Genomic DNA, 19,517 nt, shown 5'->3' with positions numbered 1-19,517 from the left:
GGAATCATTTTAAAATGCTATATAATCCATATTAAGGGAAAAAAATAAATAGCTTGCTGATAAGACTCGATTCCCTTTGTATTTATGATTAAAATTGGAAAAACATTCTGTTTTTATGAGTAGAATGCGGGGGGGAATCTTTTTTTAATGGGCTGCATCAAGAAATCGACAATAAGCAATCAAATTCCAGTGTAAGCTACCTAAAACCAGAAGTGAGTATTGCATAATGTACAAATTTAAATAGAAGAAATCTTCGAAACAGAAAACAAAAGAACGATATAAGTATTAAAACTCAATTTTACAGATAATTAAGCTGTTCATATTACAATGATACCGATTTATAGAGGAGGGCAATTATTTACCATCACCGATTTTGAGCTCAGCGGCATTTTCTTCTTCTTCCCCTGACATCTTTCAGACAAGATCACCTAGCTAATCAAAGGAGCTAGTCTACTTTTAAAAGGCAAAATTCAAGAATTAGAAATTTAGCTTTGTGTCCCCGAAATTTCTGAAAATACTAGAAACGCCACAGAAGAAATCCTTTTTTAATGAATACTCCCTTGAGAATTAAAAATTCTAATGACACTACAAAGATATCACGTGTCTTATTTAGTGATCCCCGGTGTTAGTTTTTACTGATCTGTAAAAAATGATTGTATAATTAATATCAGCCACAAAAACAAATCTTCTGATATTTTCAAGAGGTATGATGTGACTAAAAAAAGCAAACAATGAAACTAGTATTTACCCAACTACATGCTCAATTAAATTTAGTTGGCTTCTTGTCATACTATAACGGTGGGCGTCAACGACCATTTCAATTATAAAAATACTTGCGTGAAAAAGTAAATAGGTAAAGGAATATATTAAAGAAATGAAATAGAATCCTTTTAGAATTCATTTCATTAAGAAGTGATCGAACTAATTTAGCCAAAAGCAGGGAGGATTGGCTTAAGTGATGTTGTTAATATTATTCAAAGATTGTTTCCGATTAGCGTGGAAGATACATTGGTTATAACATTAAATTAACTTGTTTGTGTTACTGCCAAGTTATTCTTGTTTACGTTAGTTTATTTAAACTATTGCGAATGCGAATTCAGTTTATGAGGCATTGAACAAATAGTCAACTAATAGAAGATTGCACTATCGGTGAGGTAACATTATACAAAGCGAACCAATGAAATCAAATCATTGAACAATCCCTCTCTCTCTTCTCATGCTCTCGGCGCAAGTTAGTTAACCTGCACTGGTGTGGATAGCCATGGCAGGAGGGCGAGGACGAGGACGAGGCCGCCAAAGAGGACGCGGTGGAAGGACAAAGAAAGTTTTCATAGTTACCTTTGGAAGATCTGTCGGGGCACGCATACAACCGGAATCTACAAATGAGGAAATGGAGCTAATTACACCAATTCATCTGAGTGAATTGAGAAACCCCAACGAGGCTGGGCCGTCTTCGAAACCAACTGGAGCTGCTAAGAAACGTCAATTGAGCCCAGATATGACAATTGAGAAGCGGAATGAGGTCGTAGAAGAAACAATTGCGCATAATAACACAACGGATGAGGAGGTGGTGCATCTCATGGAAAAGTACTGAAGCAAAGCTCCGAGCTCGTTGCAACAGTACAGCAACAACCAGCACAACAATGGGTGAATCTATTTGCTAAGAACAGATATGTCGAAAATGGTATGGCTCTTTCTTATATCGCACCTCAAATAGTTAATGGTAAAATAGTGATTCGGCTGGAAAAGGAGGAAGTGGAACGTGAGACTGAAAAATGGAGGGGAGCCCTAATTGCTTATGTAAAATCGGGGATTGCCCAGGGTATAATGCTATGCGACGTTATATTGACCAGAAATGGAACAACATTACAAGCCCTGATTTGCTCATGCATGATAAAGGATACTATATCATCAAATTCCAAACCACAGATGGCATACATGAATCCTATATTCTGGCCCTTATACCATCAATAATCGACACATCATTTTGAAGCCTTGGACAGCAGATTTCGATTTTGATAAAGAATTCCCAACTAAAATACCTCTGTGAGTGAAATTCCCAAAATTACCAATAAATTATTGGGGGAACAACTCTTTGAGTAGGATTGCAGTGCTATAGGTACCCTTATGTATGCAGATGAGTGCACGACTAAGCAGACGCGAGTTTCCTTTGCACGAATGTTAGTAGAGGTCAATGTGACAAAACCTCTGTTAGATGAAATAGAAGTTATGGACCCAAATGGGAGAACTTTCCAACAAGCAGTGAGGTAATTATTCTGCGACAAATGCCAAGTAATTGGTCAAGTTTGTACAACTGTTAAGAGAAGAACTGAAGCACATCAAATGGATCAGACAAAGAAACAAGGTGGACAAAAGAAAACTGTCCAGATATGGGTAACCAAAGATCAAGTTATTGGGCAACAAAGAGACACCAATAAAGATATTGAGCAGAGTGTAGATCAAGAGATGGTCCAGAATAGAGAAACAAATGACAAGCATACAGAGGGTGGTGGACAACTACAGAAGGAAAGAGCAGTGGTTCTACACGAGAAACAACCCACTACCATGCCATCTTCAAGTGGGGTAAAAAATGTTGAAACTACTCCTAGCAAAGGGAAAGCAGTGAACAATGTACTTGAACTAAGCTTGCAGGACTTTCCTATTTTATGTTCAGTACCAACCAATAATGGATTTGAAGTGTTACATAGAGGCTATCACACTCAGCACCTCCTGATGGAGGAGGTGGACTTTAACCTTACTCTATGAATTGACTTTTCTGGAATGTAAGGGGTGCTAATAAGAGGTATAAACAGAAGGAACTGAGACATTATCTAGTAGCACGCCTGATTGAAACTAGAGGGAAAGAGCATAAAGTTCATACTATAGCTAATGTTGTGGCTCCAAATTGGGGACTTCAAAACAATTATCATAGTGCTAATAATGGCAGGATTATGATGCTTTGGGATACTAGCATATACATTGTTGATAAAGTGAGAGAGGAAGCACAACGGCTACATTGCCAGGTTACTATGAGAGCAACTGGTGTGTCATGTGTTCTAACTATCATCTATGGTTATAACACATGTGAGCAAAGCAGAAACTTATGGGAGGCACTGAAGGAACTGGCTCAGGGTATAAATATGCCATGGTTGATCTGTGCTGATTTTAATGCAATATTATATCCACACGATAGACTTTTTGGGAATCATGTCCAATATGCAGAAACAAGAGACTTTACTGAATGTATATATGACCTGTTACTAAATGAAGTTAACTGGAAAGGGGAGTACTACACATGGAAAACAAACAGCAGAGCAATGACAGAATATGTAGCAGGCTAGATAGAGCATTTGGAACATGACTAGATGATGCAATGGGGCCATGTAGTGATGGAGTATGATGTACCACTAATCTCAGACCATGCCCCTATGCTATTTTCTGTGGAGGCAAATCAAAATAAAGTCAAAGTACCTTTCAGATTTTTCAATGCCTACGTTGAACATGATAATTTCCTGCCCATAGTTGAGAATGTCTTGCAACAGAGATTCCCTAACTGGAACATGAGAAACATATGGATGAAACTGAAAGCTCTTAAATCATTGCTCAGACAATTGAATAATGAGGAGTTCAAAACCATACCATACAAATTAGATAAAGCAAGAAATGACTTAGTGGCAATCCAACAACAACTAAATTGTCACTGGTATGATAATCTGATGGAACAAGAAAGATCTACTTTACACAACTTGGAGAAATGGTCTTTGATTGAGGAAAGTATCATTAAACAGAAATCAAGGGCCAAATGGATCCAACTGGGAGACTCAAACGCTAAATACTTCTCTGCTGTGGTCAAGAAGAGAAATCAGAAAAGACACATCAGAGAAATCACCTCAACATATAGTGTAAAGCTCATTGAACCAAAAGACATCTAGGAGGAAACTGTGAAGTCCTATAAGGCACTGATGAGTTCATCTAATAAGAGACTACCAACAATTAATAGACTCAACATGAAGAGAGGACCAACCCTCTCTCAACAGCAGAGGCTTGATCTATGTGCAACAGTAACTGAAAAGGAAATATAAGAAGGGCTGGACTCTATAGGTGAGGATAAGGCTGCAGGACTTGATGGCTATAATGCCATTTTTTTCAAAAAAAAAACATGGGGAACAACAACGAACAATACAATCTATCCAAACATTGTATTCATAAAACGATACGATACAATACAATACAGTACAATACGATACATTATAAAACGATGGGGAACAGTGATCCAAACAGAGTGTTAGCTTCTTTTTTTTAGGAGTTGACAACAACACTTTTTTTCCATGACGTCCGTAATATTTCTTGTTAGTTTTAATAAATAGCAGCAATTTTAGTTTTATTATTGGTATATATGATAATAATCATGAACTGCTACTTGCTAACACAAATTTTAATCTTGTGGTATTTTGTGGTAGTACAATATATTCAAAGTGCAAATAAATTGACAGCTGTTATAAAACAATAAAAGAAGAAGAAGAATATTGCAGAGAAAAGTAGGGAGAGAGAATTCTTATTGATTTGGGATGAATTACAATAGAATAGAACCCTCTATTTATAGGGAGAGGGTGACTTAGCCACCAAGCAATGAACCCTAGAATCTCTCTAAATATAGACATTCACCATAAATAAAATTCTATTTATAACACTCCCCCTTGAATGTCTATTCAACAGATAATGTGCCTCGTTAAAACCTTAACTAAAATAAAACCCAGCGGGAAAAAAATTATAGAGAAGGAAAAAGAGTACACATATCTACAATACGCCTTTTGGTTGCCTCGTTAAAAACCTTGCAAGGAAAATCCAGTGGGACAAAACCTTGTAAGGGAAAAAGAGTACAACGCGTATTAACTCCCCCTCATGAGAGCATCAATTCACATCCTTAAGCATTTGCATTCCAATCTTGTGCACCATCTTCAAAAGAACTTTGGTAGAGATTTGATGAACAAATCAGCCATATTAACTTGAATGGATATATTGCACCTTGAAATCATCATTCTTGATAAAGATGGATTGTCTTCATATGATCTTGTTGTAATCGTCAGTTCAATATCTTCACATAGAGGTGAAAACTCTTGCTATCATATTATCATGCATATAGTTATAACAAGATACATTTGTGCACAAATTGCATTGAGGATGTAGTACTTCATGACCATGAATTCTATATGCTTTAAGCAATTTAAATCCTTCAAGGATTGTTAAGTCATATAAGTCATATAATAGACTTTAGATGCATATCAAGTTTTCATGTCATGCTAGACATATAAGATATCGAAAACTGATTGCACATACCATTGACTTATACTTTCAAGTGTTTGAACTACATGTTCAAAACTACATGGCTTTCATATGAAACCAATTCTATTTGAATTGTTTCTTCAAACTTAAGATCCTCATATATATTTAACGTTATTATAGATGTCGTCGACGAACATTTTATATCGGTTCCAACCTTCTTCTTTTTTCTTCATAAAGACATAACATAGAGATCTCTTCATATATTCAGGTACCTGAATCTCTCATGAGATTTTATGAAGTGTTATGTCATGTGATCTTCTAGATCACTTGCCTCCTTTGTTATGATCATTTAGATCATTTGCTCATCTTCTTTATCAAGAAGTTTATTTGAAACCGATTTGTCTATACGCTTCAAGCGTACCATAGACTTTGTCCTTCTAGGACTTAATAGGAGCATTTGCAATGAGAATATAGTTACTTTCTTTGGGCCAGCAAATGCGTCTGGCATGCTTTGCAATATATTGCAAATGAATTATCCTTTTATGAACTTCAAGTTCATATTATCTTATTCGAGGATCTAGATGTACAAATGATAATTCATTCCACGTAACTTTTTCTCAACTATTTATCATGTCTCCCCCTCATGTTAGAAAAACTAACTTGTTACCTCAACTTTGAGAATCCACCTTTGTGCGTTATGGTGTTAATCAAAATATACACCGCACATCAATAATAATAATAAGATGGAATTATTTGGTTCCTGACCCTGAACCACTTGTGAGGGGAGAATGTAATATACTTTCGTATATAACCTATATCAAACTGATATAAATAACTTTGTTCTCATAAGCAATAGTTTAGCTATCAAGTGGAGGCACTCAATAAATTATTGTGCTAAACCAACTGTGATGTAAACCAACTTATCAAGATGAACTATCTTGAATAAAAAATCTGGAAATTATGCTCTAAATCAAATTATTGAGAAAGTTACCTCGCAAACACCATGTTGCGGGTTTATAATAATCGCACATGTAACCATCTCATAGATGCATCTTATGTGGTATACATGGCAGGTGAATGGGCCCATATTCACCTTTGATATTTCCAGCATTCATGGGATTCAATCCCAATTTTAGTTGATCTATTAATTAATGAGAACATGCAATGTAAGAGAATTCGTAAAGAACTTTCTAGTTCTTTAATATTTACCCATGTGAATTCTCTTTTACTTTTGCACATCATACTTGAATTAACATGGCTAAACCAATTATGCCAACTGGATAATTTATCAATATTGATAAACTTCAGGTTTACACCATGGTGTGTGCAATTATGAATAAACTCCAAGTTTATTATGACATGGGTTTTTATATCAATAATATCCACTTCATTGTGGTATTCTTTTATTTATGTAGTATAAACTGGAGAATAAAGCGGGTAGCTTTTCACATGCATATTACCCCGCTACAAGTTGTAGTAATAGAAGATATTAAATCTTTCATTTATTTATAGTCTCAGTATGACCAACCGTTTTCGCGAATACTTTAGAAACTCAATAAGTTTCTTTGAGACTTACTACAACACAACGTCTTATTGATAATCAATTTTCTCCAAAATAGTATAATTGGCTCTTCTAGAGCTCTCAATTAATTTTGTATTACCACATATTCATCAACACCCATATGGTAAATATCTCTTTTAAAGAGAAAGTTACACCATTATGGTTATGGTCAAAATTATATGCAAGATCTGTTTCTTGCATTACCGTTGTCTTTTAACAATCACAATGCCAAAATATTTTGGCGTACAATAGGTACGTGACCGATAACCATTCATGCCATAATAATGACATTATTTTCTTATATCATCTCAAACCTCCTTTTAGAGGTGAGTGCGGTATATTCACTACCACTAGCACGTTCATATTCTTTGAAGAATGAATATGTATTCATAAATCAGATGTTGTCACATTCACATCATGAATGGACCATAATCATCTATATGTGCTTTACAAATCTCATGTCAAATCGATGACAAATATTTTTCACAGAGTGAAGGATTATTTTGAGAATCCTTATTATTCTCATTATCACAATGATAACGATTATAATTTCGTCTATTGCCACGTCCACATCCATTGATACCTTCACGGTAATAATTTTGTCTTCTTTCAGACTTATCACATATTGCTATCACATTCTCTTAAGGGAATGAGAATGGAGCAAATTCAATGGGACGGGTTTTCACTTCTTGTGCTCACGATCATACATGACTTTGATCATGGCAAGACATAGAAATTTTACCACTTCAGGTGGTTATAATTTCTTACAAACTCCATTAGAGTTATAATCAAACTTTGTTGTCTTTGCTTGTATTTAAAATCAAAGTATAGAATAAAAGAGAAAAATACGGTAAAATACTTACCTTAAATCCAGAATTTAATCATGAAGGAAGTTCATGGAATAATTGACAATCATTATGCTCAATCCCAAAGCTTCTACTCAATTGGTTAGAGTCTCGTGCTGATAACGTGTTATAAAACAATAAAAGAAGAAGAAGAATATTGCAGAGAAAAGTAGGGAGAGAGAATTCTTATTGATTTGGGATGAATTACAATAGAATAGAACCCTCTATTTATAGGGAGAGGGTGACTTAGCCACCAAGCAATGAACCCTAGAATCTCTCTAAATATAGACATTTACCATAAATAAAATTCTATTTATAACAACATATTTCATAGTTATTTCATATGTCTAATAATTACCAACTTATTTACTTTTATGTTAAATATTAGAAAACTTATTAAATGAACATTCATAAATAGTAGAGCAATAACTAAATGATTGTAGTTAAATGATGTCTAATAATTACCAAAAAGAAAAAGAAAGAGTATATACATATAGCGCCACTTTTTATGGCACTATATCAGCCGTGTCAGATTTTTTTGTATAGCGCCAGAACGGTGCAGTTACCGTTAATGTATAGCGCCAGGTTTTCTGGCGTTATATATAGTATGGTGACTTTTTTTTTACACCTATTTGTGTAGTTTGAGTCAAAAAGAATCACATTTTGGTTCCGGACTCCGCATATTTCCAAGTAGGAAAGAAAGGAACTCTAACTTTGTAAACATATTGATCATCTTTTGAAAGAAAACTGCCAATAGTTGCATTTCCACTAGAACAATTCAGTAGAGAAAGATAAACAGACAATTCCAAAGTTGAACACCACTTGGATACAACAATCCAAGTCACTTGCTACAATTTGAACAGAGCGACTGATTATTATTCCTGAAAACAGAAGTTCATTGACATTTAACACCAAAGCCAAAGTTAAAACTGTCCTTTGATCTGGGATGAGAGGCGACAATTAAGACTGTTCTTCAACCTTCAACCTTGTTCTGCCACCATTCCATGAATTTCACCTGGGCAGCCATGGTGTCCAGCCTATATAGCTGCAGCCAGTGGTTGGCAACTTCCTGTCCAAATGTCCAGCCAAAGACAGCTCCAGCTCCAAAAGACAGTGCAGTACCTACAAAAAAGAACATCAATAAGCAACAAAATCGATCATCTTAATCAGTCCACGACTCTCCGAGAACTTGCTTGTAAGCAATGATTTTGTTTAAGATGAGTAAATCTTGGTTGTAACCAAAAACTAATACACCAAAAACCATTCTGTTCTGTGTTCTCCACAGAACTTATGGTGAAATCTGGAATATGTTTAAATAAAAGTAGCAGAGACGTCAAGTGGGGTTTTGAATTCCAAACTAGGAGGCACTGAGTATAGAACCTGAACTGTATCAACTTTGAGACTAGAAGGATGGCAACGATTAAAATAGTCCAAATACTAGATATAACTTTGTTGAAGATACAATAAGTAAACAAAAGTGTGTGCTCTCTAAAGTTTAAACTTTTAGATGAGATGGTCACATACTTTTAACAATTTTCCTATAAAATGAAATTATGTAACAGTCGATTTGTGTAAGATTTTGTTACTTTCAGACCTTTGGACACAATTGAAAATAAGTGGCATCCAATCTTTCCTTACTGTGTATCATCTGAACATGGACAAAGATGCAAGAAGAAATCAATCAAGTAAGATTGAAAAATTGCCACATCAGTGGAAAATAGTCTTACAGACTTCAACTGTAAAATACCGAAGAACAGATTTGAACATGGCAACATGTCAGTTTTAGCTCACAAGTATGCAGTCAGAGGTAGTACGCACAGAGAAAGAGAATCATAACGTGTATAGGTCTTCTTATGAAGCACACACTCAGAGAAGATTACGGAACGGAAGCTGAAGAAGGATAGGACTGCAAGGATGAAGCCTAATGTGAATTAGGACACGTAGAGTTTCACTAGATAATGCAGCAGTGGTTCGAAATTATATTGCTTCTTTCAGGCTTAATTCATATCTGAAACAGAGGGAAAATAGTGGGCTTTTAAGAGTTTTATGGTGATATAGCAACAGAGAATTTATGAGATCTAAAGAGAATTGACATTCAAGTCCTTCTAGGCACTTGTTCTGAATGTCTGACATATTACTGTGAAAGACCCTGAGTATTCAACCAAAAAACTTAAGGCGACAGGTGGATTGAACTAAGTCATTTAAACTCTTCTGGCTTCCCTTTTATACCCAATAGGCGATATGAGACTCTATATAACTGAACAACCCTTATGCATGTATAACCATATTTTGGAATTCAAATGTGAAATTTAATGCAAACTTACGAGTATGATAATAGACTTGGACTCTATATAACTCAACAACCCTTATGCACGTGTAACCAGATTTTGGAGTTCACATGTGAAATTTAATGCAAACTCACGAGAATGACAATAGACTTGCCAACAATTGGCTCTGACACCATGCGTACAAGACAAGGCACACCTATTTATACCTGTTAAACACATAAACATATGATATTGACCAACATAGGACTATATCTACCATAAAGTTATCGTGTCAAAGGAAAGAACGATCAATTACAAGATGCCCTATCTATACAACTAACTCAAAAAAGTACTAAAATGCTCCCAGGCACATTACCCAAGATAGCTCTCTTTCCTACTTCCTAGGTCTGTAGAGTAGCTTTTTCCGGTGCAATATCCACCGGAACTCCTTTCTTCATTCCCTTCTTTACTCATATTTTTCCCCTTAAGACATGGACAGCAACAGGACATATTACAACGCGGGATTCAAATCTTTTGATATCACAAAAAATAGAACTAGATCAGAAGTATGGTTCGAATGGGTTGAACGCAGCAGGAAATTAATGAGGACAGCAACTGTTAGCATTAAAGTGATGAAATGGGTGACAGATGTATTTAAGGTGGCCTCTAAGGAACACAACAGGGCAATAAGGAGATGGTCTATGAAAGATCACTACACAAAATATTATTGCAGCCTTAAATATAATGAATATGGTAGGTACATCAGTTTTATTGCAGTACAAGGGGATAACAGGTCAGTTATTATTACACCGGAAATCACAGTAAATGCTGGGTGGAGTGACATAGCCTAGAAGATCCTAAGACTCATAAATGTGCCTGAGAAGGAGAAGAAGGTCCAGATTGTAACTTCCCCCGTCTGGAGTTATCTTTTAAAGAAGCAATCAGAACCAACAGGTGGTCATCAGAAGGGACAAAATCCTCTCCTATCAAAATCAGTAGGTCCAAAATCACAATACCTGGAGGTTCAGAGATAACAGATAAAGATGTCTTGAGTAGATGCTTAGTAGGCAAAGTTCTGATATCACCAAAGGAAACTCCACCTTTGAACGACATTAGAAAATGGGCATGCAACACTTGGAAGTCTTCCATCAGCATAAATGTACATGAGATGAATGACTCTCAATACCTCTTCGAATTCCCATCAAAGAAAGAAGCAGAGCATGTGCTCAATGGAGAGTGGCAATGGAAGAAAGCAAAATCAGCCTAGGTTGGTGGAACCCTACCACCGGTTGTTGGCCGGAGGAGGTGAAGAGGGATTGGGTGTGGATTAGGCTGTTGGGATTGCCGGTTAATCTTTGGTTGGAAAAAGTGCTCAAAACCATAGGAGATCAGTGTGGGGGATGGATGGAAACGGAGGAGGAAACAATGCTCCAAAACCACCTCCGATGGGCTAGAATAAAAGTGACGGGGGATGGGAGTAAGGTTCCAAGGGAGATACTTCTAGAAAGTGATGGCTATTTGTTCAAAATTCCCATCTGGTGTGAGTTACCGGCGACGGTGGTGGCGGCGCTTTCGATGGACGAAGAAGATGAAGACAATAGTCTATTGGGTAATAGAGGAAGTCAATATCCTTCGGTTAATAGTGGAGACCAACTGGAAAAGGGGTTCAAATTGGCGGCTAATCAGGAAGGTCACGTGGGCTCATCGAAGGGAGGGGAGGATTCTAAAATTAGGGCACGTGTGCCAATCACGTGTGACCTAATACCCAGGCCAGCAATTGAAATTCTAGCCCCAAACAATCTGTTAGTTTGGGCCCAAGACAGGCAGACCCTTCTCTTAAGTTATGTTGCAAAGGCCCAAACCAGTTAGCGCATTATGAAATAACTAAAGAGCCATTTCTTATAGAGATCCAAGCCATCTCAACTAAAGAAAAGAAAACAGACGTGGAAATAGAGAAACACTCTATCGACAATCACGAAGGAATTGAAGAGGCAGAACCTTCGACCAAGGCAGCCAGTGACAGTGCCATGGTTCTCATCAACGAAATGGAACAACCAGTGACAGACGATCAAGACAATCCAGACATGCAGATTGGGGAGGGGAATTTCTTGGGGGATTGGGGCATAGAAGATGTTCTTCCTTTAAACTCTCTAATCAATGAAGAAGAGGAGGAACCGGAGTTTAACGCTCCAATTTGGGTGCATCAGAATATTATCAGATTGAGCAAAGAATTTGGGATGGAATTCGAAGGGTGTGAGAAGGAAGCTTTCCAGTTATTTGTGAAAATAGATGGCAAGAGGCGCAATGCATTGGAGTCTTCATCATCAGCAATGGAAGTAGCCACTCCAAAAAAGAAAGAAAGTAAAGAAGTAAGAAACTTAGACTTCGGGAGCAAATTCAAAAGTAATGGCACAAGGAGCTGGGGGGGGGGGGGGGGGGGGGGTTTTATGGCCTTAGATAATAAATGATGATTAAAGTTGTTTCTTGGAATGTTAGGGGTCTAAATAGATATAGGAAGAGGGAGTTGATAAAAAATATGATGAGCAGCTGGAAGGCAGAAGTATACTGTTTTCAAGAGACAAAAGTAGAAGGGGAATTAGAGACATTGTGGGCGTATAGGTGGGTGAAATTTGCTCAACTAGAAGCAAGTGGTACGAGAGGGGGTATTCTAATTATGTGGGATAGTAGGGTATGGGAAGGGGAAATCAGTAGTGTGGGGATGTATTCCATTACAATCAAGTTCAGTGGTAAAACACAAGAGTTTGTATGGCATATATCCAGTATTTATGCTCCCAACGATAGAAGGGAAAGAGAAGAAGTATGGTGGGAGGTGGGTGCTGCGAGGGGTTTATTCACTGGGCCTTGGGTAGTGTGTGGGGATTTCAATACTGTTAGATACCCGTCAGAGAAAGAAGAATTGCAACAGATTCACCAGATCAATGGCAGATTTCTCTGAATTCATCAATGATATGGGGCTAGTAGACTTGCAATTGTTGGGAGGTAGTTTCACTTGGAAGAAAGGGGTTGAACACAATATTGCTGCTAGATTGGATAGGTTTCTAGTATCTGAGGAATGGGATGTAGGTTTTAGGAAAATCAAACAGTCTATAATTCACAGGGTCACATCAGATCACTCTCCTCTGTTGCTTCAAAGTGGGAACTGGGAACCAGCTAAATCCTATTTCAAATTCGAAAATTGGTGGTTGTTGACTGAAGGCTTTAAAGAGAGAGTCAAATGCTGGTGGGAATCTTTCTTCTGCGAAGGTAGGCCAGATTATGTTCTAGCTTTCAAATTGAAAGCCCTAAAGGAGAAACTCAAAGAATGGAGCAAATCAATACAAGGCAGTTTGAAGATGCAGAAACTGAATATACTTGGCCAATAAGCTGAACGGGAGGAAACCCAAGAATGGAGGATGCTGAATGATGAAGAGAAACACAAAAAATACACCTTATTGACAGATTTTGAGGAAAATGCTAGGAAGGAGGAGATAGCTTGGAGGCAAAGGTCTAGAGCTGTATGGTTGAAAGAAGGGGACAGAAATACCAAATTCTTCCACAGAACTGCCAATGCACACAAAAGATACAACAACATTGATAACTTACAAGTGAACGGAGAAATTGTGGAGAATCCTGAAGATATCAAGAGGGAGATAGTTGCTTATTATCAAAATCTATACACAGAGACTGAGGAGTGGCGTCCACAATGCAACCTAAGGGACTGTCCCACCATCAATACAGAAGATAACCAGATGCTAGTGAGTCCTTTTGACCCACAGGAAATTTGGGAGAGTGTAAAAGCATGTGCAGGGGACAAAGCCTAGGTTACTGTCCCACCATCAATACAGAAGATAACCAGATGCTAGTGAGTCCTTTTGACCCACAGGAAATTTGGGAGAGTGTAAAAGCATGTGCAGGGGACAAAGCCCCGGGTCCAGATGGATATACCATGGCTTTCTATACTCAATGCTGGGAAGTGATAGGCTCAGATGTGATTGCTGCTGTCCAAAACTTCCATGCAAATAGGACCTTTGAAAAGAGCTTCAATGCCACCTTGGTGGCTTTGATTCCAAAGAAGGTGGGAGCTAAAGAACTGAAAGACTTCAGGCACATTAGCCTGATAGGAAGTTTCTACAAAATAATTTCAAAGATCATGGCAGAAAGAATCAAAAAAGTCATTGGCAAATTGGTTTACACTCAACAGATGGCCTTTATCAAAGGTAGGCAAATCATAGATGCTATCCTAATTGCAAACGAGTGTGTTGATGTTAGAATGAAGAGCAAGGAACCTGGCATTCTATGTAAGCTAGACATAGAAAAAGCTTATGACCATCTGAATTGGGAATTCTTGCTGGGAGTATTAATAAAGATGGGCTTTGATGAGAGATGGATCAGGTGGATTAAGTTTTGCATCAACACTGTTAAATTCTCAATTCTGATAAATGGTTCTCCGGCTGGTTTTTTCTCTTCACAGAGAGGTCTGAGGCAGGGGGATCCTATATCCCCTTCTTTATTTATTCCGGCAATGGAAGGTTTAAACAGCCTGTTTAAATCTGCCAAAGCTAACAACAGGATCAGAGGTTACTCACCTGCAATATGCAGATGATACTTTGGTGTTTTGTGATGCTGATAGAGACCAGGTGCTTATTTTGAGAGAGATATTCATCTTTTTTGAAGCTTTTTCTGGATTACGCATTAACTGGAATAAGAGCTTCATCTATCCGGTTAATGAAGTAATGAAGATTCATAGCTTGGTGAATATTCTGGGAGGAAGAGTAGGAACCTGGCCAATAGTCTATATTGGAATGCCTCTTGGAGCAAAAAGCAAATCTAAAGGGATCTGGAATGATGTAGTTGAGAAGTGTGAAAAGAAATTAGTTAGCTGGAAGAGTCAATATTTATCCCTAGGAGGAAGACTTACACTAGTTAATAGTGTATTGGATGCTATGCCAACTTACATGATGTCACTTTTTCCTATGCCTGCAAGTGTAGCAAAAAGACTTGATGCCCTGAGAAAAAACTTCATACGGCAAGGTGTCAGTGAGAAGAACAAAATCCATCTGGTCAGATGGGATGTCCTTACAACAAGCAAGAAGGAAGGAGGGATGGGGGTTAGGAATCTGAAAAAACAAAATCATGGTCTAATGATGAAGTGGCTATGGAGGTTTGCCACAACAGAACATTCCTTGTGGAAAAATGTAATTGAGGTAAGGTATGGGAAGGAAGGCAACTGGACAACCAAATCTGTGAATAGCCCTTATGGGGTTAGCCTGTGGAGGTCCATCAGGAATCTATGGCCAAAATTCAGCAATAGGTCCAGCTTCAAAGTGGGCAATGGTATGAAAACTTCTTTTTGGGAAGACAAATGGCTTGGACAGAGAACCTTGAAGCAGCTATTTCCAGACATTTACAATCTGAACCAACAGCAAGGCTCACTTGTTGGATAACTGTGGACAGGTCAAGGGTGGAATCTTACGTTCAGAAGACTCCTAAACGACTGGGAAATACAAAGGCTGACAGATTTTTATAGCATCTTAGAACAATTCAAAGGGACTTCCAGCTCTGAGGATAAGGTGTTCTGGCAAGGGGGGAAAGAAGGCAAGTTTTCTGTCAAATCTGCTTATAAAGAGTTTAACCAATCTAATAATCAAATTGGATGTTGGCCGTGGAAGATGATCTAGAAAGTAAAAATTCCATACAAAGTGGCATGTTTCACTTGGCTATTAGCAAGAGAAGCAGTTCTGACACAAGATAATCTACTCAAGAGAGGATATCAATTGGGGTCCATATGTCACTTATGCGAAGCTCGGGAGGAGACAGTCAACCATCTCTTTTTACACTGCAGAGTTACGGACCAATTATGGAAGATATTCATCAACCTGAGGGGGGATCCGGTGGGTTATGCCAGGCAGAATCAAAGAAGTTCCAACTAGTTGGAAAAGAGATGGGGATCATTCCAGTCAGAAGGAGAGATGGAAGATTGTCCCGGCATGCATATGGTGGACAATATGGAAAGAAAGGAATCAAAGATGCTTCGAGGACAACCATAGTTCAATACAAAAGTTGAAGATGAGTTGTTTAATGCTTTTTTATTTTTGGTGTAAACAGGAGTATCTAGAAGAGAGTGAATGTATTTTTGATGTTTTAGACCAATTGTGAGTCTTACTGATGTAGTTCTCCCCTCTGGTACTTTCATATTAATTACCTGATGGTTACTCTGATTTAGTGTAACCAATTTTATACTTAATACAAATATGTTACCTTTTCAAAAAAAAAAGTTATCGTGTCAAAATATTCTTTTAACTCTAAATTTTGATATTAAAACTTAACACACTAACGTAAACAATACTACAAAAATACTTAAACCTCTTTGAAAAAGACATTTTTGACTATCGTGTGGCAAAGCTTCTCGTAAAAGCACATTTGCCAAAACATTTAGGAAAATAGTTAGAATCCTAGATAACTTATTCCTGGAGCCTCTGGTTCTTAAAAGACTTAAGTGCATAAATATTTATGCAATGCATTCGTAAAAACATGACAGCAATGTGGGAGTGGAGTAGGGATCAAGTACAACATACCATGCAAACTCCTGGAGTACTTCCAAGCAACACCTGCAGTTGAAACAGCTCCGATTACGCCTCCTACAGCACTGATCTTTGCTGCTTCCCTAGCAGTTCTCAGCTGGAAAGAAGAGCGGAAAATAGCACATCAGCTCGAATTGGTTAAAGGGAAAGAGGAATGGTTTCTGACAAACAGAAAGAAAAAAGAAACAGTAGGATCATCAGAGGGAAGAAAGGCAACAAAAATATGCAACTTCATTTGATGTTGGCAATATATCCCTTAACCTCCTGCTCATAGTGACAGACTGGCCAATGAGCAGTTAACATGCACAAACAGAGAGAGAGACAGAGAGACAGAGAGAGAGAGAACAAATGTTAAATTGTCATTCCAAAAATTGTGGTAATGCATCAGAACTAATTTAAAGACCGCACCCAGTAGCTCAGAAGCGGATAGAGACGAACGAGGACTAAAGCAGCTAAACTGAGGTATGGGACAACTTCTCTTCTTTTTCCTTCGTTGGTGCTGGTTTGCGAGAGGAGATGAGAATTAACATATATTGAGGATAACCACAAGAAGCATACGGACAGAAATCTTAAGAAGTGGTAGTTTCCCTTTGTATTGCCCACTTCTCTTTCTTATTTTCCCTGTCCCTGACATCTCTCATACTATTTGGAAGAGGGAAAGGGAGACAAACAAAGAACTGTTGCAAAATCCTTCTTCTCTTTGTTTGCATGAATTGAAGAAGAGAAAAGAAAATGAAATAGAGGTAGTTATACCTCAGCAACCTAAAACTATATTTGAACATGATAGAAAGAGGTAAATTTTATGTTTCTCCACCAATAAGTCAAGCAAGCATCTTTCTTAGTAACTTTTTTCTCAAGTATAAGTGTCTTTATTAGCTGCAAATGCTCGAAAGAGTTATAAGGAAACATGGAAGGAGCCTGATAATGTTCTATTTCCATGGCTGGGCTACTCTTCTTGTCTTTTACCCAGCTTCCAAAATTGAAGCATCAGCAAAAAGAGACCGGCCAAGATTGATGGTGTCCAAGAGAAAAGGGTGCTGGGTTTTTGCAGCGGTGTAGGCTGTGATTTTTGAGAGAGAGAAGAAGATTCACTTTAAAATAATATAAAAAGAAGAGAATGGCAGAAAAACCATGGCTATTTAAAAATTAGGAAGACAGTGACAGGAAAATCATTTTACCAGCTAAACTCTATATTTTCCGGCAAAAGCCTTTTCTGTACGCACTCAATTTCGGGTTGGAGTATGCCATGTGAGAATCAAAGGTTTAATAGGCACTTATGTGACCCTACAGTTCATGTGTCTAAATGAAAAATAGTGTCAAGTATAAGGGGCCATCGATGTATTTGGCTCCTGGAATTCTAGGTATAAATTCATCAACTATAAAAACAAGCTAAATTAGTAGGTGACTGCAAGAAAAAGAACGTTATTTAATGTAATAAAACCAAATTAGTTACAATCACAAAACCACCCACCCAAATTGTAATATTGCAGAAAAGGTGCACAACTAGTGTCCAAATGGAATCAAACATCTTGTACCAATCAAACAAATCAACAGAAGATTATCCATAATAAAATCAAAACACAAATTCAGCAAAGAGAGAAAAAGCAAGAAGCATACGGATCAATAGAGGTGAATCAAAGAGAATCCAGATGGGTAAACGCATAAATATAAATGTAAAAATCCACAAACTCCAATGAAATGTAAGCATACGAGCTGATCCGAAAGCACAAAAAAAAGGAAGAAGAAGTAGAAGTAAAGGGAAATACAGTGGGTCCATGAACTGGGTCAGAAGCGATGAACTCTTCGACATCAGATTCGGACCAAGAGGGGAGTGGCTTGTCACGCTTAATGAACCTGGAGTAGTTGTCCAAAAAGGAAAAACGCTCGCCCCAAAACTCCTTGTATCCTTCCCAGTGTCTCCTGAAGAAGGATTGCGATGAAGATGATGAGTCCTCGCTCATGTTAATCAATGGTTAATTCAATGATTATAGAGTTGTTGTTGTTGGTATTCTTCTTCTTCTCCAAAAGTGGTCCAATTTCGGGATTCTAGAACTAGGCCTAGGTTTGTGTGATGAAATGATGATAGTAGTGATAGTGATTGTTCAATCGCAACCCGACCCGACTCCTATACGAGGAAAATGGTTCGCGGGGGGCTGGCTCGGGCTACTCTCTGGTGATAATCGTCTTTAATTATTGGATTTTCCACTTTTGACTTTTTGCTTCTTTAAGAAAAAATAAATAAATATATGTTTTATAATTTTATCCATAATAATAATAATAACATTTCAAAAAATGTTTAAAAATAATATAGAAAATGTAGTAGTTAAATGATAAGGGTAAAACAGACAAATAATATTGTATATTTCTTGATTTGCTAAAATACACAAATAAACGTAAAAGTACATTTTTAATATAATGGACAACTAAAAGTAAACGGAGGAAGTAGAAATTAAGTACAAAAACTATACGCGTGTACTTATTCATAAATTTGTCTATTAAAAGTTTAAACATCATACTTTTATGGTATACAATATGTGAATGATATACACATACATACCTGCTGGCTATAACTTTTTAAGGCAAAGAATTACTTTCTACGTAGTATTTTTTGTCTCGCTAGCACTCTAAAGTTTGCGAAAAAATTAGATTTGTAATAAAACAATAAAAGTAGAAGAACAATATTGCAGATAAAGAGAGAGTAATTCTTATTGAATTTTGGGATGATTTACAATGGGGTAAAACCCCTCTATTTATAGGGGAAAAATGACTTAGCCACAAAGTAAAACTCTCTAAAAGATAGACATTCACTCTAATTACAATTCTATACATAACACTCCCCCTTGAATGCCTACTCAATAAGTAATGTGCATCGTTAAAACCTTAACTAAAATAAAATCCAATGGCAAAAAAATATAGTAAAGGAAAAAGAGTACACATATCTAACAATACGCCTTTTGGTTGCCTCGTTAAGAACCTTGCA

The 19,517-nt window shown here is 37.2% G+C and overlaps 2 protein-coding genes across 2 annotated transcripts in view; both read right to left on the bottom strand.

The window, feature by feature from the left end:
• Window positions 1-469, bottom strand: part of LOC109244945 (DNA-directed RNA polymerase II subunit 4-like) — a 4,132-nt gene extending 3,663 nt beyond the window's left edge. The window contains exon 1 of the mRNA XM_019412112.1: window positions 363-469. Within this exon, the coding sequence (XP_019267657.1) occupies window positions 363-411 (49 nt within the window). The 5' untranslated portion in view covers window positions 412-469. The remainder of the gene's footprint in view (window positions 1-362) is intronic.
• Window positions 470-8,398: 7,929 nt separating this feature from the next.
• LOC109244944 (succinate dehydrogenase subunit 6, mitochondrial-like) lies at window positions 8,399-18,734 on the bottom strand. The gene is made up of 3 exons (XM_019412111.1): window positions 18,304-18,734; window positions 16,532-16,634; window positions 8,399-8,811 (listed from the first exon to the last, which is right to left on the bottom strand). The coding sequence occupies exons 1-3, from the start codon at window positions 18,496-18,498 to the stop codon at window positions 8,663-8,665; spliced, it is 447 nt and encodes a 148-aa protein (XP_019267656.1). The 5' UTR covers window positions 18,499-18,734; the 3' UTR covers window positions 8,399-8,662.
• Between the last annotated feature and the right edge of the window lie 783 nt (window positions 18,735-19,517).

This window comes from Nicotiana attenuata, unplaced genomic scaffold (assembly GCF_001879085.1).
Source record: "Nicotiana attenuata strain UT unplaced genomic scaffold, NIATTr2, whole genome shotgun sequence".
Taxonomy (NCBI): Eukaryota; Viridiplantae; Streptophyta; class Magnoliopsida; order Solanales; family Solanaceae; genus Nicotiana; species Nicotiana attenuata.
This window is presented reverse-complemented; position numbering and strand designations above follow the sequence as displayed.

Excerpts from the sequence above, each read along its gene's own strand:
- LOC109244944 (XM_019412111.1), bottom strand. The coding sequence starts at position 18,498 with ATGAGCGAGGACTCATCATCTTCATCGCAATCCTTCTTCAGGAGACAC. Across the intron at positions 16,635-18,303 it reads ACCCAGTTCATGGACCCACT|CTGAGAACTGCTAGGGAAGC; the intron begins GTATTTCCCTTT and ends TCTTCTTTCCAG. Across the intron at positions 8,812-16,531 it reads GTACTCCAGGAGTTTGCATG|GTACTGCACTGTCTTTTGGA; the intron begins GTATGTTGTACT and ends TCTTTTTTGTAG.